Consider the following 25721-nt stretch of genomic DNA (forward strand, 5'->3'; position numbering starts at 1 on the left):
AGGTAAGTCTTTCCGCTCCCGGGACTGGAATGACTCCTTACCCTCTCCCTTAAAACCCACATCCTTTCGTCTTTCCCTCTCCTTCCCTCTTTCCTGATGAGGCAACAGTTTGTTGCGAAAGCTTGAATTTTGTGTGTATGTTTGTGTTCGTTTGTGTGTCTGTCGACCTGCCAGCACTTTCATTTGGTAAGTCACATCATCTTTGTTTTTAGGTATATTTTTCCTACGTGGAATGTTTCCTTCTATTATTCTATTATAACCACTTATTAACTTGTTTTTGCCTATACTAAATGTGCCTTTACTGTACGCGCAGTACCAAAGTGCTTTACCTCACCTGCGCCTACTCGTTCCCTTCATTTGGCCTATTTTGCAGATTACAGTACCAGACCCACACGCCGTCTTCCAGGTGGGATACAAAAGAAATGACGAAGTCAATCAATTTTTCTCCTCTTACCTTTTTTTTTTTTCCTCAGTACTGCTTTAGCTTTTTTGTGATTTCTCCGAGTGACTGAGTGCGTGAGTGCTTCCACCCTTCGCTATAAGGCATTATTTTGTGTCAACGATGGCTTTGTCACAGGAACAGGCTGTCCGATCTTGTATGGTTTCAGGCTCAGCAAATAACGCAGCTGCTTGCTGCTGTAAATGGACTAGTCACACTACAAAATGCAGCTACTACAATGCCTCCAATGCCCCCACCTGTACCACAGACGATGCCTACAGTGCCACCATTTCATGCCTTCAGTCCAGACACTGAACACTGGCCAGAATACATCGCCCAGCTCGAGGCACACTTCGCCACATACAACATACCTGGTACAGAGCGGCTTGCCTTCTTCATTGCCAATGCGGGTGTAGTGTCATACCATTTGCTAGTAAAATTGTTCCCCACTGCCTGCCCAGAGCCTAAAACTTACACAGAAGTGATTGATGCATTGACCTCCCACTTCCATGACAGTGTAAATGTAGTAGCTGCACGCTACAAATTCTCTTGTCTCCAGTGTGGTCCACTCAGTCCAATAAATCTTGCTTAGCAGACCTTCAGAGACTAACATCTGCTTGTGACTTTAATTGCTCATGTGGACTCTCTTATGCAGATGTCATAATTAGAGATGCTATTGCGCAGAATGTGTGTGGATAAACAAGTTTTGCCAGACACTTCCTCTCACATTCAGCGCAATGAGAGGAAACGTTTTGTAACTTTGAACATTTGTGGATGTTCTGTTTGCATGCAGCTGGACACTGGTGTGTCTGTTTCTTTACTCAACAGATCAACGTATGACTTGCTTGGTTCACCCCCGCTTCATTTTTCACAATCCACGCTGACTGCATTTACTGGACAAGAAATCTCAGAGCTCGGCATGTGTAGTTTGCAAGCCATGTATAGTGCAATGATGAAAACAGTGTCTTTCCATGTGCTCCACTCTAGTGATGCTATGAACATTTTTGGCATGGACACATTTAAACTTTTTGGCCTCACAATTCAGGACAATGTACTTTGCCTCAACGCTAGTGACCATGCAGACAGTATTGCCACACTATGCGATGATTTTGCTGAACTCTTTTCTGATGGCCTTGGTTGAGCCACAGGCTTTGCAGCGCATGTTGTAGTTAAAGACAATGCCATGCCTATTTTCCGGTGCACACGCCCGGTACCACACGCAGTGCATGACATAGTAGCTGCTGAACTTAAGCATTTGCAAGACAGTGGTGTCATTGAACCTGTTTCTGCTTCGCAATGGGCTTCACCTATAGTGTGTATGTGAGAAAACCAAACAGTTGTCTCTGTATTTGTGCTGACTTTAAGTCTATGGTCAATCCCCAGACAGTGGTCACTATGTTTCCCTTACCACGTCCTGAAGACATTTTTGATAAGCTTGGTGGGGGAAATTCTTTTCCACGATTGACTTGCAGGACACATACTTTCAAATGCTGCTCAATGAACAGTCACAGCGCTATTTTGTGGTCAACACCCACCTTAGATTGTTCAAGTTTCACTCCGTTTGGTTGTGCTTCGGCTCCTGCTATTTTCTAGTCTTACTTGCAGCAGTTGTGTGCCACTGTCCTTGGTTGTTCCAATTATCTTGATGATATTGTGGTATCACATCACACCCCTGACGAATATTTGCAGAATTTGCATGCCTTATTTACTGTACTTTTGCAAGCAGGACTCAAGTGTAACAGAGACAAGTGCAAATTTTTTCAAACTGAGATTCAGTATTTAGGACATATGATTAACAGACAGGGTATCCACCCCTCACCGTCACATCTCCATGCGATTAGTAACATGCCAGCACCCAGGAACTTGAAAGAACTTCAGTCTGTGTTGGACAAAATTACATATCATCTTCAGTTTATACCAAATGTAGTGCAGATTGCAGCACCTTTGCATTGCCTTAGGTGTAAGAACATTCCTTTTGTTTGGTCTTCAGAATGTGATGCTGCTTTCCACAAGCTTTGTTGAGTGATTGCTGTTTGATTCTGTTTGATCCCTCCAAACTAGTTGTTTTGGCTGTCGCTGTGTCTTCCCATGGCATCAAGCTGAATCTCTCACACTGCATTCATTTGTCGATTGTCCAGTCATTTTTGCATCTGAGTTGCTCAACTCTGCCCAGCAAACCTATTCTCAAATCGAGAAAGAAGCTTTAGCTATTGTCTATGGAGTGACAAAGTTTCATGATTTTTTGTACAGTTGCATGTTCTATTTGGCACCAACCATAAGCCTGTCATCATTTCACCCGTCAAAGCCAGTTCCAGCCCGTACTGCACAAAAGTTGCAACATTGGTCATTGTTTTTGTCTAACTACAATTACGAAATTTTGTTTTGGCCTAGAGCCCAGCATGGCAATGCCGATGCTTTGTCTTGTCTACCTATCAGTCCTGACAACGAGTTTGATTCTTCCAAATTGTCATGCATGTTTATTGATTCGCTGGATGAGGAATTATCTGATGGCTTTTCGGTGGATTTTCATCGCATTGCTTCCGTGACAGCCACCGATGCTTCTTTGCAGATTCTTTTGCAGTATATTCATACTCTATGGCCGCCATTTGCTATGCAGATTAGGGATCCCTTTGTTTGATGTTACTTTGCGCAACATCACAACTTGTCTGTACACTACGGTGTTATTGTTATGAACTGACAATGATCAGTATCGTGTGGTTGTGCCTCATTCTTTGCAGTCAGAAATCCTCTGCTTACTGCACGCTGGTCATTGGGGTATAGTGCGGATGAAGCAATTAGTGTGTCATCACTGCACTTGGGTCGGCATTGATAAATAAATTGAGAATTTTCTTGCTAATTGTCGCCCTTGCATGCTTCTTTGGGTGGCCGACTCATACTGTGGCTTGGCAGTGTGTTCATACTGATTTTGCGGGTCCTTTCTGGGACACCCACTGGTTGATAGTTATTGATGCATATAGCATCCTTCCTTTAGTTGTGCCTATGTCTTCTACTACTTCTGCCAGTACTATTTGGATGTTGACATCTATTTTTTGCATTGAGGGCCTTCCTGAAGTTTTTTGTCTCTGACAATGGCCCCCAATTTGTGTCCAAGTTTGAAGTGTTCTGTGCTGCTAATGGCATTTGCCATATGACCTCAGCCCCATTCCACCCCCAGTTGAATGGCGAGGCTGAATGATTTGTGCATACATTTAAGTTGCAGATGAGCAAGTTGTGTGCCACAAACTCTTGCAAATGTGTGCTATGGCTTTTTCTTGCTTCCTATTGTTCCCAGCTGCGTGGCACCCATTCCCCAGCGGAACTGCTATATGGCTGCACCCATCGGTCGCTCTTGCAGCTATTGCACCCACCGCTGCGCGCTTCTGCTGCTTTGCCTCATTCTGGCTTTGCGCCACATGCTTCGGTGTTCTATCACATTTTCTCTAGCAGGCAGCGCTGGGAGCAGGGGTGCATTCTTTTCCAGCTTGGCCCCTCCTTATTTGTCATTTCTGGTCCCTCTGTCACTGTCAAGTGGCACCAGAACCAGATCCGGCTGTGCTGTCCTCAGTTTTCTGCTGCTGGTTCTTTTCTGGCAGAACTGGATGCTTCGTCGCTTCCGCCACCACAGCCTGCGACTCCACCAACAGCACCTCCACCGCTCACACCTTCGGCGCTGACAACCCTGCCTGCACCAACACCGGTCTGGTCTGCTGTGCCGGGTGAACACCTATCGCCACCGCCATGGCCCCCACCTCCGGCTGCCGTCACTGCCGTGTTCCTCTGCGGTGCCGGAGCCAATGGATGCTGAGGCTGCCATCACACTGCCGCCGCTGCCACCACCATTGCTGACAGAGGTTGTTGCTCCACCTCCTCATCCGAGCATATCCAGTGGCAGTGCACATCCTGGGCAGGTCTTCCATGGGGCGTTTTCCTCATCCCCTCGTGAGCAATTCAAGGTCGTGGGTGGGGAGCGTGCCCCAGCAGTTCTGCTCTCTGCTTCCTCAGTTGTGCCATCCCTGGGTCCCTCCACCCACTGTCAGAAGCCCTATTCCATGACGGTGTGCTGCTTCAGGGGTTAGGGGTGTGGTATCAATAGTTCCTATGCTACAGCATAGGTGCACACTCGTAGGTTGGCACTGCCAGAGCAGACGTACTATGCCCTGTAGCCAACACTGTGGAGCTCAACGAGTGCTGCTCTGCTTTCTGCCCATTTCATCAAGAGCAGACGGCCTGGATACATTGCTTCAACTTTAAAGGGTGTTGGCTCACTATTGAGACTTTGTACTACTTACAACGAGAATACGGCTTCGTACCTACGCGCTCATCATTGCAAAGTTATGTAACCACTAATTAACTTGTTTTTGCCTCTACTAAATGTGCTTTTACTGTACTAGCAGTACCAAAGTGCTTTACCTCAACTGTTCCTACTTGCTCCCTTCATTTGACCTATTTTGCAGATCACTGGAGCAGATTCACATGCCGCCTTCCAGGTGGGATACAAAAGTATAGGTATTACATGTCATGCATATTACTAAGTCAGCTTTCCTGCTTTGCTGACGCAAGTTGCAATACTCTTCCACAAGGCGCCTCCGAATTGTAGCATGTAACCTGACAAGAGTGTAACATAACTACGTCAGAGTACTGCAAGACCCTCAGAAAGCATCAACTTGAAGAGTTCATCCACAGATGGGGCACCCTCTCCTTTGGCATGACAGTGTCGAGCTACACACAAGCACTGTGACACCTGCAGAAATCCTCCATACCGTCCCGATCTGTTCCCATCTAATTTTTATATTTTTCCAAAACTTAAAGAACACCTTTGAGGAGCTCACATTCATAGTGGTGAAGCAGTGCAAGCAGAGGTGATATTGTGGCTCCATCAACAAAGTCATACATTCTGCAGTGATGGATCAACAAACTGGTCTCTCATTGGGAGAAATGTGTTTCCTCCAGAGTGATTATGTTGCAAAATAAATATGTAGACATGAAGAATAAAGATGTAGACTGTTAATAACATTTGTTTTACTTAAAAAATTTTAATGCCCTCATAATGACTCTACGAAAGCCTACTTTAAAAATTTCAAGAACCAGTATTAAGTGAAGAATCTAGTCTCCATCCCCCTACATAGTGACTGTGAGCACAAAGTAGACTAAATAAATCATACATTGGGGCATGCAAGCAGTCATTCTCCCCACGCTTTATTTATGACTGGGAGAATAGGAAAGCATAGGTCATACAAAGAACTCTGTGCTTAGAACACTATTTCAACTCATTCTTGGGTACTGCTTAAGTATTTGGGATCCCTACCAGAAAGACATAGAAGCAATTCATAGGCAAGCTATTAGATTTGTTACCAGTAGGTTCAATTAAGATATCGGTATTATGGAGAAGCTTTGTGAACCCAAATGGGAATCCCTGGAGGAAAGACGACATTCTTTTCATGAAACATTATTGAGAAAATACAGTGAACCAGCATTTGAAGTTGACTGCTGAATGATTCTACTGCCGTCATCATGCATTTTGTGTTAGGTCCGGAGAGATAAAATAAGAGAAATTAGGGCTTGTATGGAGGCAGGTACACCATCATTTTTGCCCTGTTCTATTTGCTAATGGAACACAAAAGGAAAAGACTGGTAGTGGTACAAGGTCCATTCATCGTGCACCTTCGGAGTATGTACGTAGATGTAATGAGTAGAAACCCTAATACGCAGGACCATGCTAAACGCCCTCTACCATGCATTTCACAGGTGTTGGCAGAGTATGTATGTAGGCACTGAGGTAGTAGAGGCAGATCCAACAGGAGAAGTATCTGCATCAGTATCAGCACTATCACCAACAGAAACAGAAATGACAGTATCAATAATGTTACCAGCTGCAGCAATAATAGTGTCAGCTTCATGAAACTTACAACAACCCATGATCCATGAGGCAAAGAAAACCTACAATTGTTGAGGATTTTCAAACCTCACGAGGACAATGGACACAATATTACACTGCATAACACAAATACAATGGAAACTTGTCCTAATTCTGTTCACTTTCATCATCCAAAAAAGGTGAAAGTGCAGAATATGCCCTCAGAATATGTTTCACAACATATAATTCAACAAAAGGAAAATTACATAAAAGTTCTACATCAAAATATTCACTATACTGTTTACAAGAAACTAGAAGGAGAAGTACTCCTAACTGTAAGTGAAGCACAACCAGACAAATGCATCAATTAACCTGGGCTAACTGAAAGTCAGGTAGGGAATCTGACAAAGGACTACATTTTATCCTGTTATCTCTGCAGATCCAAGCTTAAAGGTGGTAGAATTTCTGTATACGGTATGTTAAAACAGGATAGCATCTAAAGACTGTAAATGGTAGAGACAAGAGATCACCCATAGCTACAGAGAAAGATTCTGAAATTATTGGCATAATAACAGGTGCCTTGAGAGTGTTTTCTGTAAACAGTTCACAAGGTGGCAAGACTTGTTTCTTTCTGAAAAACATTGCCAACTTACAATGAATGTTAGCTTACTAATTTCTATATCCTCAAAATTGTCAATTATTCTGATTGCAAAAGTTGCTGAACCTAGTCACTTTAGGAGATCCAAAATATGAATTTTCCAATTAAGCTTCTCATCTATATGTACACCCAAAAACTTAGTATGCTCTACCCTGTCTACTGACTGCTGTTGATGTGTTATATTTATTGAAGGAACTGTACTTTCTGCAGCAGAAAATTGGATGTACTGTGTTTGTTGTGACAGTGCCACGAGATTTAAAAGTGCCGCTACGTCAGTACACAAACACAGCGATAGAGGCGCTCCGCAGCTCGGCTGAGCGCGGGAGCGCCACCTGGCTATGAACGGCGCCAGCTGCATGTCACGGCATGGCAGTTGAGTGACAGCTACGGAGTTGGTAGCATGAAACCCACTATTGTTTCTACGTTTATATATCCACGCAATTTATTAGTGAATTAAAGGTTATAACAGTGTTGTTTCAAAGTTTAGAGCAAGCCCATTTGCAGAAAACCAATTAATGACTTTCCCAAAGACCTTATTTGTATCATCTTCAATTGGACTTTCTTTTACTGGATTAATAATGATGCTTGTATCTTCAGCAATTCCAATGCATTCCAATGCAGACATTCAATTGTTTCATTTTTCTGTAGTATCCCCCAAAGTAAAGAGACAAGAAAAGCTGAAGAAAAACACTGACCAGGACTACCAGTGAAAAATCAAAAGTGTGTGGGAAGCTACAGGAGCTGAGATGGATGGGTGAAACTATGTATTAGAAAAGTAGTACAGATAAATATGAGAGTTAATGGTAAAATCAATTAGCACTACCATAATGAACTCAAAAAACAAAATGAATGCATTTTGGAATATGTTTAATGCTGAAAATTAGAAAAAAGATGGACCAAACAAAGAAATAGAGATCAGGTCAATGAATATAAACAACATATTTGTTACGCATGGGAGAGAAATAGCATACATGTTAAATGATAATTATGTAAATATGGCAGAGAACTTAAAACTAAAAGAAGCAGTCCAAAAAACAAGTATACTAAGGTATCAGAACATTCATACAGGAATGTATTCTTCAAAGCAGCCACAAAAGATGAGCCGATAAAAACTATAAAGAAACTAACAGCCAAGTAATCAGCTGATATTGATGAAATAAGAAATCATATAATACAGATAATAAGCGAACAAATAATCACACCATTTCTGAATGTAGCATATAGCTGCTGGGGAGGGTTTACAGAAAAACTGAAAATAAGCAGGTTTTTGTGAGTACACACGAATGGGGATAAGGATAACTGTAACAACTACAGATGAGTTTCACTGATTTTAGGTCTCTCAAAAATCCTTACCATGCTTGTGTCCAGTTTATGTGGACATAAACAACATTCTTGTGTCACCATAGTATGGTTTCAGAAACAGTAGACACAAACTCAACAACTGCCAACCTGACAATATATTATACAGTCATTAGATGAGAAAAGTTGTATCTGCAATGTTCCTGGGTCACTCCAATGCAGTTGATACCACTGCACATGAAATACTCATACAACAATTGGAAAATAATGGTATGTGAGGGCAAATGGGAGAGCAGATACTGTCATACCTATGTAAGAGAAAACAGTAAGTACCAACAGGAAACACACAACAACCAGAAACCAAAGGTGTCAAATACAAAGTGCTGCAGGGTTTTGTGAAGGGCCATTGCTGCTTAATCAATTTACAAATGACACAGGTGTTGAACAGTAAGAGAATGAAATATTGTATGCAGATGACATGACAATACTGAATAGTGACCATAATTGGAACGGTTTGAGAGAAGAGCATACATTTCTACAAACATCACAGACCAATGGATAATATGGAAAATTAACTGGTTGCAAATCTTAAAAGTCTATGAAGCAGCTACTGCAATATACAGGCAAACAACTTCTGTGTGCATTATCCTGTGGATTCTTTGAACTACACTCGCAGTATGGTATTCCAGCGTTGGGTAACTCAAAAATTCAGGAAACAAAAAGCGTTCACATTGAAAAAAATGAAAAAAATGATCATCTGAAGAAGAAAGACTTCTAAAGCATCCAAAAACTGCTTCAAAAATCTAGGTATGTTAACTTTCACATCTTCGTACATATATAAAGCAATAATATAAATCTCAAAAGATTGTTCACAGTCGATTACAAAGGCCACAGCACACTCGCATTACACATGATAGGAAGAATGATATATGAAACATATCCAACCAACTGAAAATCCTTGAAAAATGATCTCGGTACTTGACTATCAAGTTGCAAAGAACTCTGCTCAAGAACCTACAGTGATAATTTACACAAAACTAACTTCCCATGAAACAAAAACACTACTAGGTGGAAAAGAAATATTATGGCGTTAAAGGCCACCTGTTCAATTAAATTTATATATATTTTGCTTCATAACTAATACTGTTAGAGAGTGAAATCAAAATGTTGCTTATTAGGAAATAAGAGACACCAAATATTTCAGTTTTTTATGTGTCGTATACTACATCTCCACTAGCTGTATGTAGTTGCAACATATTTTCTCACAGCTTAACAAGTACACTTCTAGTTACATGCTTATACACTGATGAGCCAAAACATTATGATCACCTGTTTAATAGCATGTTTGTCCAGCTTTGGAACAAAATGCATGAGTGATTCTACATATCAGGGATCCAGCAGTTTGTTGGTAGGTTTATGGAGATAAGTGGCATTCGATGTCTACACATGGGTCATGTAATTCACATAAGTAACAAGTTGCTGATTTGTGTATGTGGTTATGGCACCCAATAGCAACCCAGATGGGTTCCATAGCAGTTACATCAGGCAGATTTGGTCACCAAGTGATCAACATGAGTCCACTATAACACTGCTCAAACCACTGCAGCATAGTTCCAAGACATGAACAATTATATTGCTGAAAGGTGACATTGCCATTGGGGAAGAAATCTAGCATGAAGGGATGCAGGTGGTTCGGAACTGTCAGCATGTCTTTGATTACTATCACAGGTCCCATGCAAGCACAGGAGAATGACTCCCTTAACATAATACTGCTCCCACCAGCCTGCATCTGTGGTATGCTGAATATTTCAAATCACAGTTCACCGCAATGATGGCATTTGTGGAGACAATCATCGACCTAGTGTAGCAAAAATGTGACTCATCAGAAGAGCTGACACATTTTCACTGATTCACTGTCGAATCCTGATGATCTCATGCCAATTGCAACAGTAATTTACAATGTTGTTGGGTCAATGTGTGAACACATAGGGGTGGTCTGCTGCAGAGCTCTGTGTTCAACAAGGTACGATGAACAATGGGCTCCAAAATACTTGTGCGTGTGCCAGTATTGTGCTCCTTCAGAAGAGATACCACAGACCACCATCTATCCTACTTTACAGAGCCATAGATGCTCATGACAGTAGCACATGAACATCTGTCCAGCTTTGCTGTTTTCGTTACTCATTCACAGGCTCTACATAATAATAATAATCTGCCCTTTGCGAAAGTCATGTATCTTAATGGATTTCCCCATTTTCAGCCCATATCTCTGATAGGGTGAGCCTCTGTCTGTGTCTGCTCTGCTCACATTCTTCTGTTATTACATCAAATGCCTGCAATAGCAGGTAGCATTCAACATCATGGTGGGCAGTGGTCATAATGTTTTGACTCATCAGTGTATTTCTAAAACTGTAATCACACTAAAAATAACTAAAACCTTTAAACAGAAGCTTCTAAATGAATAGAGCAGCAGATTTTAGTAGCTATTCAAGAATGTGCCAACATCAGGAAGTTCTCTGAAACATTGGCAATGTTCCTTTTCTTATATCTCTCAACATGTGATACTGCTGTGACCTTAATTGCCAAGACTGTGTTCCAAATACTTGCAAAACAATGTTCACTAGATCATTATAATCCAAGCAAGTAAAAATCATCATAATAAATATCCTGTCAAATCTATAATCGTGACATGTGTGACATGATGAAAGGTGAAATATGCTTGCAAATTGCTATACAAACTTATTGTACAAAAGTGCTCAAACGTAAATCTCTGTATTAGAGTAAAATTTAACAGATTACAATAATGAAGCCAGAAGCAATGATTCAACTCAAGCTAGAAACAAGTTAATGGCACAGTGTTACATAAGAGCTACTTGTGGCCAGTCTCAGTATATGCACTAACCTCTCCTGTTACCATGTTTGATCTCTTATTATTTTATCGAATTTCACTATATTACTTCACATAATCCATATTATTTTTTTCATTATTATTTTCCCTTCTTCAGCATTGTTTTCTGACATACACTCCAGTGTCTTTACTTGGGACTGTCCGCAATAAATATGATCATTTGGAAAATTGCATTTGTATTTTATTACAATGTGTACAACTTTGATTCCGCCATTTTTCATCAACATTTGAGGCTTTAATGAAAAAAATTGGTTACACATGTATCATACGAAGTATTTTTCATTGCTGGCCACTACTTTCTCCCCTCTTTTGGGCAGTGTAAGAATCCCGTATCGAAAAAATTGGCCATCTTTTGAAGTGATCTACGAATCTATCCAATTTGTGACTTCTTCATGAGATGGGAAGTGTTGGTCAGCCAGGCCATGCACCATTGATCTAAAGATGTAATAGTCAGAGGGAGCAATGTCTGGATAATATGTCAGGTGGGGTAGGACTTCCCATTTTAACATTTCCAAATACATTTTGACCTCTTTTGCAACGTGGGGTCGAGCAATGTCATGCTGCAAAATCACTTTATCGTGCCTCTTGCTGTATTGTGGCCGTTTGTCTTTTAATGCTCTGCTCAACTCATTAATTGCATTCAATAACGAGCACCTGGGATTGTTTCACTTGGTTTTAACACCTCATGGTACACGACACTGAGCTGGTCCCACCAAATGCAGAGCATGATCTTGGAGCCATGAATACTCAGTTTGGCCATCAACGTGGAAGCATGGGCGGGATATCCCCATGATTTTTTGCACTTAGGGTTATCATAATGAACCCATTTTTCGTCCCCAGTCACAATGCGATGCAGAAATCACTTCCGTTTTTGTCTCTGAAGCAACTCTTCACAAAAACACAAACACAGTTCAATGTCTCTTGGTTTCAGCTCACACGGGACCCATGTTCCTTCTTTCTGAATCGTGCCCATAACCTTGAGATGTTTTAAAATGGCTTGCTGTGTCACTCCCACTAATTCTGCCAATTCTACCTGAGTCTGACACAAGTCTTCACTCACAAATGTCTCCAATTCTGCATCTATGAAAACATTCTCTCTTCCACCACTATGCTGGTCTATGATGTTAAAATCACCATTCTTGAAGTATTGAAACTGCTCATGACATGTTCTTTCACTAATAGCGCCCTTACCATATGTACTTGAGAGCATTTGATGAGACTCAGCTGCTGTTTTCTTCATATTGAAACAAAACAGTAACACCTCCTGCAAATGACAAGAATTAGGCTCCTAAACTGACATTTTCAATCAAGAACAACTTTATGATGCAGACACACATTGACTAATGTTTGAATGAGGTTATGTTGAATGAGGTGCAAGCTAACTGCCTGAAGTCCGCGATCTTTTTCATTTGACTGCTACTTACCGTTGTCGCCACCTACTGGCAAACAGCAGAAGCAAAGTTTTACACCTTATACATATTATTATAACCTTTGAAACAAGAATCAGTTTGCTTAGGAATCTTGCTTTAAAACAGAATTTTATGTATATTTTTAAGGTTGTAGAAATCATTCTATGGAACTATGAGAAATTTAGTTAAACAATTTTTGAATGCATTTAAAAAGAATTTTCTCTCCAGAAATAGAGCTGAAATATAAGAATTAATATTCTTCACCCATACTGCATTTAATTCTTTCCCTTTAATACCCTTCAGGTGTAGTATACTGGAGATAGCACATTTTAATAACAATTATGCATTACAGCCTACCACAAGTTTTTTCCCATGATATGTCCACCTATTATTTTTCTAACAATGGAAAATCCAAGATGAAATAAAGACAATATGATGAAAAGGGTAGATTGCAACTCACTATATAATGGAGATACTGAGTCGCAGACAGGCACAACAAAAGGGCTACTAAATATGTAAGCTTTTTGCCAGAAGGACTTCTTCCTTTTCTATTTCAGAAGAAGGTCTTCTGGTCAAAAGCTTGCATGTTTAGCAGTCTTTTTGTTGCACCTGTCTGTCACTCAACCTCATTTATTATGATGAAAAGATATTTTATATATCTTTTTTAAGTTTTTATTTCAGTTTTTCTTAATTAAATGCAAATCATGCTTTTAAAATCCACCACCATTTCCACAGTAATGGGTCAGTTACTGTATACACCATTGACTTTGAAGATTACTGCATGTACTAATCAAAGTGATACATTTTGGTGCTAGCAATATAGTGTTTACCTAACTGCATACTCAGTCAGAAAAAAAGAGGAGTAAGTCACTCTAAACTAAATTAACAATTTAATGGTATTACAGTCGTGTAGCAAATTGAGCTTCTGACTTACTATGTCCCATGCTCTACTGAAGGTGGAGAACCATTTAGTTAACAAGGCACCCTCTGAGAGTTAACAACAGCTTTTAACACTAGAAACAGTATTTGTCTCTGAAACAGAATCCTCAGTTGCCCACAAGAAGTCAAGTGAGCAGCATCCAACTATGCCCATCAAGGAAAATTCATTCGTTGTAGAGGAAATTAATTCAAAGTTCTCTGTGAAGTAGCCAGACATGCTGGCTGTTCAGATGTGGTGGCACCATGAATTACAACACTAGTTTTTGGAAAAATCTATAAACAATTTTGATATTTGATGGCTTATTTCCACAACAGAAATTTCAAAAATAAACTTAATATTGTATGACACTATATAAGAGCATCTGTATCATTATTCCAATTCTTCACGACAGTCTTCTGACAGAGGAAGACCTTTACATGATCTTTTATCATATTTTGTATTTATTTCTGTTTCAGCATATGGTAATCAGAAATCTGTAGTCCACCTCACAACTCTAAATTTTTTTTAGCAATTACTCTATTTTTACTAGCAGTGGCAACAACAGCAACATTGTTAAATTCTGGTAACTCCTTTAGAAACCATCAGCACTGTAGACATATAAAGCATGTAAGTTGTGTAATGCCTCACCTGCCAAGCTGGATCCATGCCTAAGGGATATATGTTATCACCATAATCTGTTGCTGGATTGAGCTGAAGTTCATCATTTGATCTGAGAGTTAAATTATCATAGGAGACTTTCCAATTGCTACCAAAGATGTTAATTGACTTTGAGAAAACATCATTGTATATTAGTCCAGTATAAACAGAAAATATTCCCATTAAAACTATAATGTAACGTCCAGCGAAGAAGATGCCCCAAATCTGAAAAAAGAAGATTAATTACTGAAGTCTGTTTTTGAACAATAATACATTACTTCACCAAGAAAAACAAACACTGAATAACAGGCATTATATCCACACTTTCTGAAGCAGCTTTCAGCTGCCTTATGATCAGATGTATGACTAATATGATTTGTATTTTCCAAGATATTGTAATTAAATATGAAGAAACAAAACAAGGGAACAAATGTGGTCATTTTATGTAAGGCTGTGACTTTCTATTTCTGCAAAAGAAGAAGAAGATATATACGAGGAAAAGTCCCTTAAAGAGCCAGCACAGCCCTCATGTAGGTTTCACTGGGCCCTCTGACTTGAGCACAAAAAATACTCAATACCTTTGCTAATATTTCTATGTTCTATAACTGGGCTATAAATCAATAAATGGATTGATATGCAAAGCACAGGAACATGTAACACAAAACACATCCACAGTATTTTTGAGCACTAGCTCTTTTTCTAGCAAAAGTACACACAATCACATAGACGCCCAAATGAACACTCACGGGGCCATGGTAAGATGTACTGCTCTGTCAGATTAGCCATCAATAAGAAGATATCTGATCAATTACCATCCATGTTGTAAACTAGATGCCTGCCACACAAAATGCCACACTCTTATATGAAAGCAATCCTCAAACTTTATTCAATTATATACAGGAAGGAAGTGTTTGTCATTGAAGAATACAACTTCAAGAAATTTCACCTTACGGTAATATTATCCCTAAAAGCATTAACTAATCTCCAGCATGTAACTAAGTTACTATTTATTACAAGGAAGGTACAACATTCACCCAAAGAATAAGCATAATGCTGTTGCAGAACACAGCACCTCTGGTGGCTGGTGCCAAAATATTTGACAGCATGATGTAAATACACCATCACAATACCACATGATGGTGCACTACACAGAAGCAGTGGTCTTGGCTTTTACATCAGCCCCCTCCAGGAGAAGTGGATTATCATTTCAGAAGCATCCTGGAAAGTGGACATGGTGAACTGGTCTTGTTTTATGTTCAGGAGGTCTATTTGTGCTGCCTGGTGAAGATACCAGTGCTGTTGTTGCTGCTGGTACTGGTATAGGCCAGCATTATAGTACAGTGGTAAGTGGCTCTTCTTGTGACACATATGCAGGTTTCACTTGGTCAAGGGAGACAGTAGTGGGCCTGTTGTTAACAAGTATGTTGATAACATGTGCTTCCCATTGTATGATCCTGTGTGGCCCTGTGTACCATAGTTGCAGTGCAGGTTTAACACCATCAGAATGAATCATGATGTTCTTACACTTGTCTAGGTTCTGATGTACATAGCTGGAAGCCATGCCATGTCTTGATGTTTGCTGAGGACAAATGCAGGAAACTTGCCCTCTCAATAAATTAACTGACATGGCCGGGCGGTTGTAGTGAATGTGCATTCATAATCTCTCCTGGTGTTTGTTATGTTCACTATATATCAACTTGACTGCTGTAGTGTCTAAATCTGGTTTTGTAGGTACTCCGCAGGCCAAGTAAAACCATTGGCAGGGCAGTGGTCCAATCTGTACTGTGGCACATTAGGGTGCCAGCAGTCTGTCATCCCATTACTCACTGGGTGGTAGCTTGTGGTTCTATGATGCACTGTGTTGCAGAATTTAATAAGCCAGGTGAACAATTTGGACTTGAATTGGAATCTGCAGTCTTCTCAGACATATAGTGAAGAGCTAAAATGTGACATCAGATGGAAACGAAGGTGGAATCTAAAGTCTCTGCTAGAATGTTATCTACCAGCACTGCTTCTAGCCAGTGGGTGAATCAGTTGATCATTGTTAGTAAGTATTGTTGGCCATTTGATGGCGGTAATGAGCCTACCATGTCAATATGTCTGTGTGTCAAGTGAACAGTCATATACGGAAAGCCTATGATTGATGCGTGGACATGCCAGTTGACCTTGCTGTCCTGACATTTAATGCACATTTATGTGCACACCCTGCAGTCTTTGTGAAAACCAGGCCGCATGAGTCAGTTTGAGACTGGATGAGTTGTTGATCAAAGCTCCAAGATGACACAGATTATGTAGGCTGTCAGATGCTCCTCTTCAGAATATGGTAGGCAGGAAAGGTTGATGTTTACCATTTGGCATGTCACACTATAACTTTATGTTGACTCCATGCACATGGACTAATTGAAGTTCCAACATTGATGACATATCTCTAAGCAGACTGCGCTGCTGTTGGTCAGTCTGTTGTGCTTTGGTGAGCTGAGTAAAGTCAAATTGGACATGAGAGGCTGCTGACCCGAGAAAGACAGTTGGTGACTATGTTGTCGATCCCAGAAATGTCTCGTACATCCATGCTGAACTGGGGTAGGTACGCCAATTGATTGTGCTGTCACAATGAACAAATTATATTGTTTTAGCAGAAAGCATACGTAAGTGGCTTGTGATCAGTATAAATGGTAAAACCCCTGGCTTCTAGTCATGGTTGGAAGTATTTTATGGCTTCATAGCTAACCAGAAGCTCTCTGTCATAAGTGCTCCATTTCTGTTGTGTTTGTGACAGCTTGAAGGAGAAGAAAGCTAAAAGCTGTCCTCCTCCACTGCCACACAGTTGCTGTAGTGTGGCACAAATTGCTACCTGGCTCTCATCAACCATTAATACTCGGCTCAGAGTGTGCGAGCAGTGCATAATCCACTATGCTCTGCTCAGCTGCCTAGAAAGTGGAGATCATGTTATCTGTCCACAAAACTGACACTTGCCTTTGCTCTTTGAGCCAGTGAACACTGCTGTTAATGATTTTTGCAACTCAGACACATGTGGCAGGTCTTGGTAATAGAAATTAAAAGTATCAGGAAATATGCAGTTCTTTAAGGTTTCTTGATCGTGGGACTTATAAGACGGCTTCAAATTTCTTAGGTAAAGGCAGTGAACCTGACAATGAGATCTTATGGCCCAGGAATTTAACTGGTGTCTGACCAAAGATGCATTTGGCAGTGTTTAAAACTATGTCTTACTATTCTAAATGTTTAAACACATTAGTTATAAACTGGCAGTGCTGTTTTGGTGAGGCTAAGAAAACCAGGAGATCATTCAGATACTCAAAGCAAAAGGGGAGACCTTGTAATACCACATCTATAAACTTTTACCAACTCTGTGCAGTGTTTTGGAGACCAGATATTGTGAAACAACTCTCAAATAAACCAAATGAAGTGATTATGGCCATCTTTGGTATGTCTGCCTCTGCTGCTGGAGTCTGAGTGTATGCCTTGGCTCAGTCTAGGACACTGAATAAGGTCATATCACTTAACACATAGTTATAGTCTCATAGTAAGGGTAAAGGGTATCAGTCCAGCACATTTCTGGCATTGATGGCTCAATAACTCCAGCATGGATGCCATGCACCAGACATATTAGGCACTAAGTGACGTGGGGACAACCAAGGAATGTTCAATGGGCACATAATACCTTCCTGAAGCATGCTGTCAAACTTCGCTTCCTCTATGGGCAGATGGTCTGGAGACAAATGACAAGGTCAACTGGGTACCGATGGGTTATTGGTAGTTTTAATATAATGCATAGTGTTGTGATACATCTGACTCAGCATTCCAGGCAGTTGCATCAGTGCTGGGAATTTCTGCAGTAAGACCTAGTACTCACTGCATATGACTTATACAAGCTTCAGCATGGCCACGTGCATTTGTGCAGTTCGTCAGAAACCTGAGGTTGTTAAGCTGGTGATGCTGTCAACTAGCTGAGCAAAACAGTTGATAATAGTTTACAAAAGCCACCCCTATTATGGATTTTGACATGTCCACAATTCCACAATTGTAAAGCCCCATACCAGGTCATACTGCAATCTGAGATCCAGCTTGATCCACAGCGTACCATACATAAGTATGCTACCATTATTAGTTGTGTTCAGGCAGAAAGTGGTTGGTGGTCACTTGCTGTGTAACTGCATGTGCTGAAATATGCATAGATCCAACCCAGTGTCCATCAGATATTTTTGTCTGGACTTAAAGTCACTTATGAACAGGTGCCACGACACAGCCTGGCAATCAACTGACATGCATACATCTGATTGCCAGTGGCATTTGGGTGGTGCAAGGCATAGTATATTTAAGCACCTTGTTTCCAAATCTTTTGTGCTGCCAAAAGATAGACGTTTTACTTGTCCCAGACATTGTGGATGTAGTTGATAAAGTCAGCCTTGGCTGCTAGAACATCGCAATCAAATTGTGTAACCACAGACATGGACATGTTGCTACCTGATGCTGTCACTGTACTTACCAGTGTAGGCATTATTGCATTGAATATTTTATCAGCTAATTCAGCCACTGCGCCGAAGGCCACATCAGTTTGACCTGCTATAATAGCTTTCACTTGAAGTGGCGGATGACACTCCACAATGTATGCATAAGACTATAAGGTGTGGTACTATTATCAATCTTACTCCAAAAGTGTCTAAAATATTGTGATGGTCACTTGTCACCAATATCTTCTCATGCTAAACTTTGCCTGATTCACTCCTCTTGCAATGCAGACGCCCTACAGACCAGATATTAATCTCATAACCATCCATCACAGGTGGAGCAGCGATTATGTCTTCAAATTCCATGGTGTATTTATGGTCCAGCTGGCTTACCATGATCACAAATTTGGTGAAATCCACTGTAATGCCCACACAGGGAAAACTTGCTTCCACTTGCATGAACCAAAATGCTGGATTATGTGGCCAACCACACTTTTCTGACATGACATACTGAAACCTTTGATCAAGGCAGTCAGGTAGACACAGTATTTCTTGATTTCTGAAAAGCATTTGATTCAGTACCATGCCTATGCTTATTGTCAAAAGTATGATCATATGGGGCATCAAATGAAATTTGTGACTGGATTGAGGCCTTATTGGTAGAGAGGACACAGCCTAGGATGGAGACTCATTGTCAGATGTACAAATTACTTCAGGTTTGCCCCTGAGAAGTGTGTTGTGACCCTTGCTGTTCATGTTGTATATCAATGGCCTTGCAGACAATATTAACAGTAACCTCAGACTTTCTGCAGTTGATATACACTCCTGAAAATTGAAATAAGAACACCGTGAATTCATTGTCCCAGGAAGGGGAAACTTTATTGACACATTCCTGGGGTCAGATACATCACATGATCACACTGACAGAACCACAGGCACATAGACACAGGCAACAGAGCATGCACAATGTCAGCACTAGTACAGTGTATATCCACCTTTCGCAGCAATGCAGGCTGCTATTCTCCCATGCAGACGATTGTACAGATGCTGGATGTAGTCCTGTGGAACGGCTTGCCATGCCATTTCCACCTGGCGCCTCAGTTGGACCAGCGTTCGTGCTGGACGTGCAGACCGCGTGAGACGACGCTTCATCCAGTCCCAAACATGCTCAATGGGGGACAGATCCGGAGATCTTGCTGGCCAGGGTAGTTGACTTACACCTTCTAGAGCACGTTGGGTGGCATGGGATACATGCGGACGTGCATTGTCCTGTTGGAACAGCAAGTTCCCTTGCTGGTCTAGGAATGGTAGAACGATGGGTTCGATGACGGTTTGGATGTACCGTGCACTATTCAGTGTCCCCTCGACGATCACCAGTGGTGTACGGCCAGTGTAGGAGATCGCTCCCCACACCATGATGCCGGGTGTTGGCCCTGTGTGCCTCAGTCGTATGCAGTCCTGATTGTGGCGCTCACCTGCACGACGCCAAACACGCATACGACCATCATTGGCACCAAGGCAGAAGCGACTCTCATCGCTGAAGACAACACGTCTCCATTCGTCCCTCCATTCACGCCTGTCGCGACACCACTGGAGGCGGGCTGCACGATGTTGGGGCGTGAGCGGAAGACGGCCTAACGGTGTGCGGGACCGTAGCCCAGCTTCATGGAGACGGTTGCGAATGGTCCTCGCCGATACCCCAGGAGCAACAGTGTCCCTAATTTGCTGGGAAGTGGCGGTGCGGTCCCCTACGGCACTGCGTAGGATCCTACGGTCTTGGCGTGCATCCGTGCGTCGCTGCGGTCCGGTCCCAGGTCGATGGGCATGTGCACCTTCCGCCAACCACTGGTGACAACATCGATGTACTGTGGAGACCTCATGCCCCACGTGTTGAGCAATTCGGCGGTACGTCCACCCGGCCTCCCGCATGCCCACTATACGCCCTCGCTCAAAGTCCGTCAACTGCACATACGGTTCACGTCCACACTGTCGCGGCATGCTACCAGTGTTAAAGACTGCGATGGAGCTCCGTATGCCACGCCAAACTGGCTGACACTGACGGCGGTGGTGCACAAATGCTGCACAGCTAGCGCCATTCGACGGCCAACACCACGGTTCGTGGTGTGTCCGCTGTGCTGTGCGTGTGATCATTGCTTGTACAGCCCTCTCGCAGTGTCCGGAGCAAGTATGGTGGGTCTGACACACTGGTGTCAATGTGTTCTTTTTTCCATTTCCAGGAGTGTATATCCCAAATGAATTGGTCATGTGGGGCCAGCTCCTGAACAGCCATTCAAAGATGGGTTCGACCACTGAACTAAATCGCTATGACTGAGATAATGCTGAGATTTTTGCCGAATCCAGAGTGGTGGTTCATCAGCCTCTACACACACACTTGGAACTGGGCTGGTCTGAAAGTCTCCAGTGGATATCCAAATGCCTTCATGGTGGACAGCATCTAACATTTTCAGGTAGGAAATACAGACTGATCCATAGACTGTGCTGCCATAATCTAAATGTGATCAAGCAAATGTCCTATAAAACTGCAGGAGGCAGGACCTGTCAGCTCCCCATGTTTTTCCATTAAGTCATTTCAAAATATTCAATGACTGGAAGGCCTTTGTTCATAGATCTTTCAGGTATGGGAGCCAAGTTAATTTTGAGTCAAATAATAAACCCAAAAAGTGCACGGTTTCTTGACAACATAAAATATTGTCCCCCATTGTGAGCACTGGTTGGGTAAAACTTTGAAGAGCACGGTTAAAATCAACACATGTAGTCTTCACTTGTGAGAACTGAAAACCAGTTGTCCTGACTCAGGTTTCCAGCCTCCTCCCAAGTCATGGGGTACTGCCCATCAAACCAGATCTGATTGAAACAAAAGAGGAGCTGTCCTTTCGCTTCAGGGTCCAGATGATGAAGCATGGCATAATGGATCTCATCAGGTCCTGGAGCAGTGTCTCTGGCTGTAGACAAAGTTGATTCCGGTCCCCACATGGACATTGGAATATTGTATACTTCCTCATTATGCAAGAAGTAACTGAGCTTCCTCATCGCCACAGTCCTACAGAACACCTGAAAAGTAGGAGTTGGCTGGATGACTTAGTGGGTGTAAAGAAGTGTTCAGCTAAAACCTGTGCCATGTCTTCTGGCATGTCCACCAAGACCCCATCACTTGACAAGGCCATAAGGGGACACATACTGCCCTTGCCAGAAATTTGTTGGATCTCACAAGTGATATGGGCAACCGTCTCCTGTGCACAGTCCTTTTGCTCAAAAATAGCCTGTCGACTGTACTGCAACCAATTTGCCCTTTGTATCATCCACCTGCGTGGTCTCCTGTCAGCCATGGTCCTAGTCAGCAGATGGATCCACACTGGGAAGTGGACACTAGATTGTAAATCTGTAGCCACTTCCCACTGAACTGAGTCTGCAATGGCTGTGGTACAAAAACAAAAGTCAATGGCTGAAGAAGGCCCTGTAGCTGCGGAAAAGTGCATCATTTAGAAGACAGATATTCTCAGAATGGACAAGTAGCTCGATCATCTGACTCCTGGAGGAAGCAATAGTTGAGCCCTACAGCACATTGTGTGCATTGAAGTCCTCCACAAGTAAAAATGGGCATTGGAATGCCTGGAAGAGTGCTGCCCATGTGTCTGCATCCAAAGCATCATTAGGTGGAAAGTACAAAGAAAACGCTGTGACATAAAGGGTATGAGGACTTTCATAGCAATTGCTTGCATGGTCAGGGTAAGAGTGACAGGAGAGAAGTGGCATCTGTTATCAATGAAAACAGCCACTCTACCTTTAGCCCTGTCTCCAGTAGTATCATCCCTCCTGCATGGGTGGTGACCCCGTAATGCAGGTGTGTCAGTGACTTTAAGATGTATTTCTTGTATGCAGATGCAGAATGGTTTCTCCTGGACCAGGAGCTGTAATACTTTCAAATGTAAGTGATAATCATTTAAATTCTACTGCAACACAGAAGTCCCTTCAGAAGCCATTGTTTAACAAAGGCTGTTCTTGTCCGTCTCTCTTGGAGGTGGTGATTTACCAGGGACACCAGGGAGAAGGTTAGACTGTTCCCAGCTCCCCATGTCCTTTGACTGGAAGTCCATAACCCCAAAAGCATAGTCCCCTTAGAGAGGGAAAGAGCTTGCTGATCCGGAGGTTTAACTACCACTTTCTCGGACTTGGAACTACTTTTTGAAGGATGTTTTTCTTTATTAATGGGAGGAGGTAGTTTTTTGGGTTGCAGGGATGCCTTAGTACAGGTACATTGACAAGGACATGTGTTCATACCTGAATCTGCAATCTGAGTTTGTGTGGAGGCATCACCCTCAACGATTAGCATCTTAAGGGCTGATGTGAAAGAAGTAGCAAACCCATGAGGTTGCATAGCTTTGAAAGATTTTTTAGCTTTACCATAGGCTATGCACCTTTGACTTTCAACTCCTGAATTTTCTTTTCCTCGTTGTAAACTTCACACTTTCTGCTCCACACTATGCTCCACACTGGGTGATCCCCAGAGCAGTTTACACATTTTGGAGGACGTGTACAAGAACTGCCTGATTCGTGAGTTGAACCTCCGCTGTTGCTGCATGTAGCCCTCCCATTACATACCATAGTGGTATGACCAAATCTTTGACATTTGTAGCATCACATTGGGTTAGGAACAAATGGGCAAACCTTAAGATGGATACAGCCTGCAAGGATATGTTCACATAATTCTGCAGCACTCAACTTTAGAATAAATGTCACAGATTTTTCCAATTTGCCATTGACTCTCTTCATATAGTTCTGCACTTCCATGATGCCCCTATTTTTCCATTCTTCATGTAGCTCTGTGTGGTCCACCTCTATTATATAGGAGCAGTTAAGGGTGTTATGCAACTCAGCCTCGACTAGGTAGTCACCTAAGGCCTTACATCCCAGGAGCTTGGATATTTGGTTTGAATTAGCAGTTCCAACTAGAAGTGTTCCATTACAAAGTTGTTTGATGCTTTTTTGAGGCCCAGCAATACCTTCCAATTCCTTGTGAATATACAAAGAGGAGACCTTCTCAAAGGTTCCCCCAGTTTGTTTGATTACAAAGAAAGTGTTATGGTTCACTAATACCCTGTTAGTATGATTCTGAGACTTTTTTTTGGGAGGACTGACAAACCAAGCTATCTTTAATGAGTGGGTGTAAGTACTGCCTGATGGTACAACCATCCTGTCAGGAGTAGTAGTTTGATGAGACCATTCCATAGGGATCGCTCAAGGCACTAGGGAAACAAACATCAACCCAGCCAGAGCCCTGCACTCTTGAGCAAGCCTTATGCAACTAGGAGGTGGCAGGTGCCCTAGAGGTTGTTCACTAGAGACTGTTTTACCTCAACAACCATTCACCTCATCAGCAAGTAGCACACCTTGAGGTTGAGGGGTTTTTATAGAGATGTGTACCTTCCTCGCAGTCCAGGCAGTGAGGCCAAAACCCCCGTTTTCCAAAATACACAACATTCCACTGCTGTACCACACAGTGGTCACTGAAGCCTGCCCAAAGCTTATGGTGACAGAGGGCTGGCAGCACTTACCAGTCCCCAGCTCATGAACCGTGGGGTCGACAAGCCCGCACTCAGCAAATGAATGCTGAGCCTCTGAGGGGCACAGTGAGCAACTTGAACTTAAGATTAGCCTATAGTAGATAGCATGGTCTGGTAGGGAGAATGACTTACAAATGAAGGGAAAATTTTTTTCTCAATAAAGTACCTAGCATTATCCTTTCTTACTTCTTTCTAATAGTGAATTCTTCACATTTACACTAAAACATCTATAAATTAAACTTGACTTGCTTACATTCACTCTTTTTTAAAAAGGAAAAGTTTAATAAAGTCATCAAATGGATCCCTGCAGAATTTCCGAGTCTCTTCCAGCAGTTCAAGGCCTAGAAATTTCACCACCATGCGCATCAAATTTGATGAACATCAGTTTTTCCCTTTTTGCCATGTGCCTCATATATGATTGATTGATTTCTTTACTAATCCATGTAACAATTTACATTGTGTGGATTTCGTCAGCAAAATCATATACAATACAATATACCTACAATTTATACACATAAAATTAGTATTTACACACATTTTTGAGGTATCTTACATTAGTTTTATGTCCTTATGTAAGTTTCTTATAGTACTGTAAAATTCATTTCATGTTATAATTATTTTCTCATGTATTACAATACATGTTTTAATTCAGATAGTCCGTTACTGCGTAATAATTTTTATTTAATAAAAAAATTTTTAGTTTTGTTTTGAACTGTCCAATTGTGTCAAAATCTTTTATATTTTGGGGTAATTTATTATATAATTTAACGGCATTGTACAACAAGCTCTGCTGAGTTTTAACTTTATTTTTCCTCTCTAGATGCAGATTGTATTGGTTTCTAGTTTCATAGCTCTGTACTAAAGAATTTTTCATATAGCAGTCAATACTTTTTTTTTTACATACATAATACTTTGAAAAATGTGTTCACAGGGGACAGTTAGAATTTCCAGCTTTTGGAAATGTTCAAGGCAGTGAGCTCTACTGCCACTCTTGGTTATTATATGAATTGCTCTTGTCTGTAATTTGAAAACTATTTGAATATTTTTACTGTTGACTCCCCAAAATATTATTCCATATGTAATAACAGAGTGGATATAAGAAAAATATACAGATCTGACACATGTAGTATCACACACTGCAGTCAGAATTCTAAGAGCATAGCATGCTGTAGCGATTCTGTTACTAAGTATTTTAATATGTTCTTCCCACTTTAACTGACTGTCAACATGCATACCAAGAAATTTTGTGTAGTCTACACATTCTATAGCTTCATCGTTTAACTTAAAGTTGTTATAGTGTGGTTTTTTGCAGACACAGAAGTTAAGTTAACAGCCCCCCCCCCTTTTTTTTTTTCACACATACACTGTTTAGTGTTTGTTCGGCTTTTTCTTTCAGTGACTTGTCACTGATTAGAACATTTGAGTCATCTGCAAACAATATTGTTTGTCCATGTTTGATGCTCTGTGGGAAGTCATTTACGTAAATGAGGAATAGTATTGGGCCAAGGACACTACCCTGTGGGACACCTA

General features: G+C 41.5%; 1 protein-coding gene across 3 annotated transcripts in view; it reads right to left on the reverse strand.

The window, feature by feature from the left end:
- Positions 1-25721, reverse strand: part of LOC126191506 (V-type proton ATPase 116 kDa subunit a 1-like) — a 278558-nt gene that overhangs the window by 71629 nt on the left and 181208 nt on the right. For all 3 annotated transcript variants that reach the window (XM_049932400.1, XM_049932399.1, XM_049932401.1), the window contains exon 10: positions 14135-14368. In XM_049932400.1, the coding sequence (XP_049788357.1) occupies positions 14135-14368 (234 nt within the window). The remainder of the gene's footprint in view (positions 1-14134; positions 14369-25721) is intronic.

The sequence above is a fragment of the Schistocerca cancellata genome, chromosome 6, assembly GCF_023864275.1.
Source record: "Schistocerca cancellata isolate TAMUIC-IGC-003103 chromosome 6, iqSchCanc2.1, whole genome shotgun sequence".
NCBI classification, from domain to species: domain Eukaryota; kingdom Metazoa; phylum Arthropoda; class Insecta; order Orthoptera; family Acrididae; genus Schistocerca; species Schistocerca cancellata.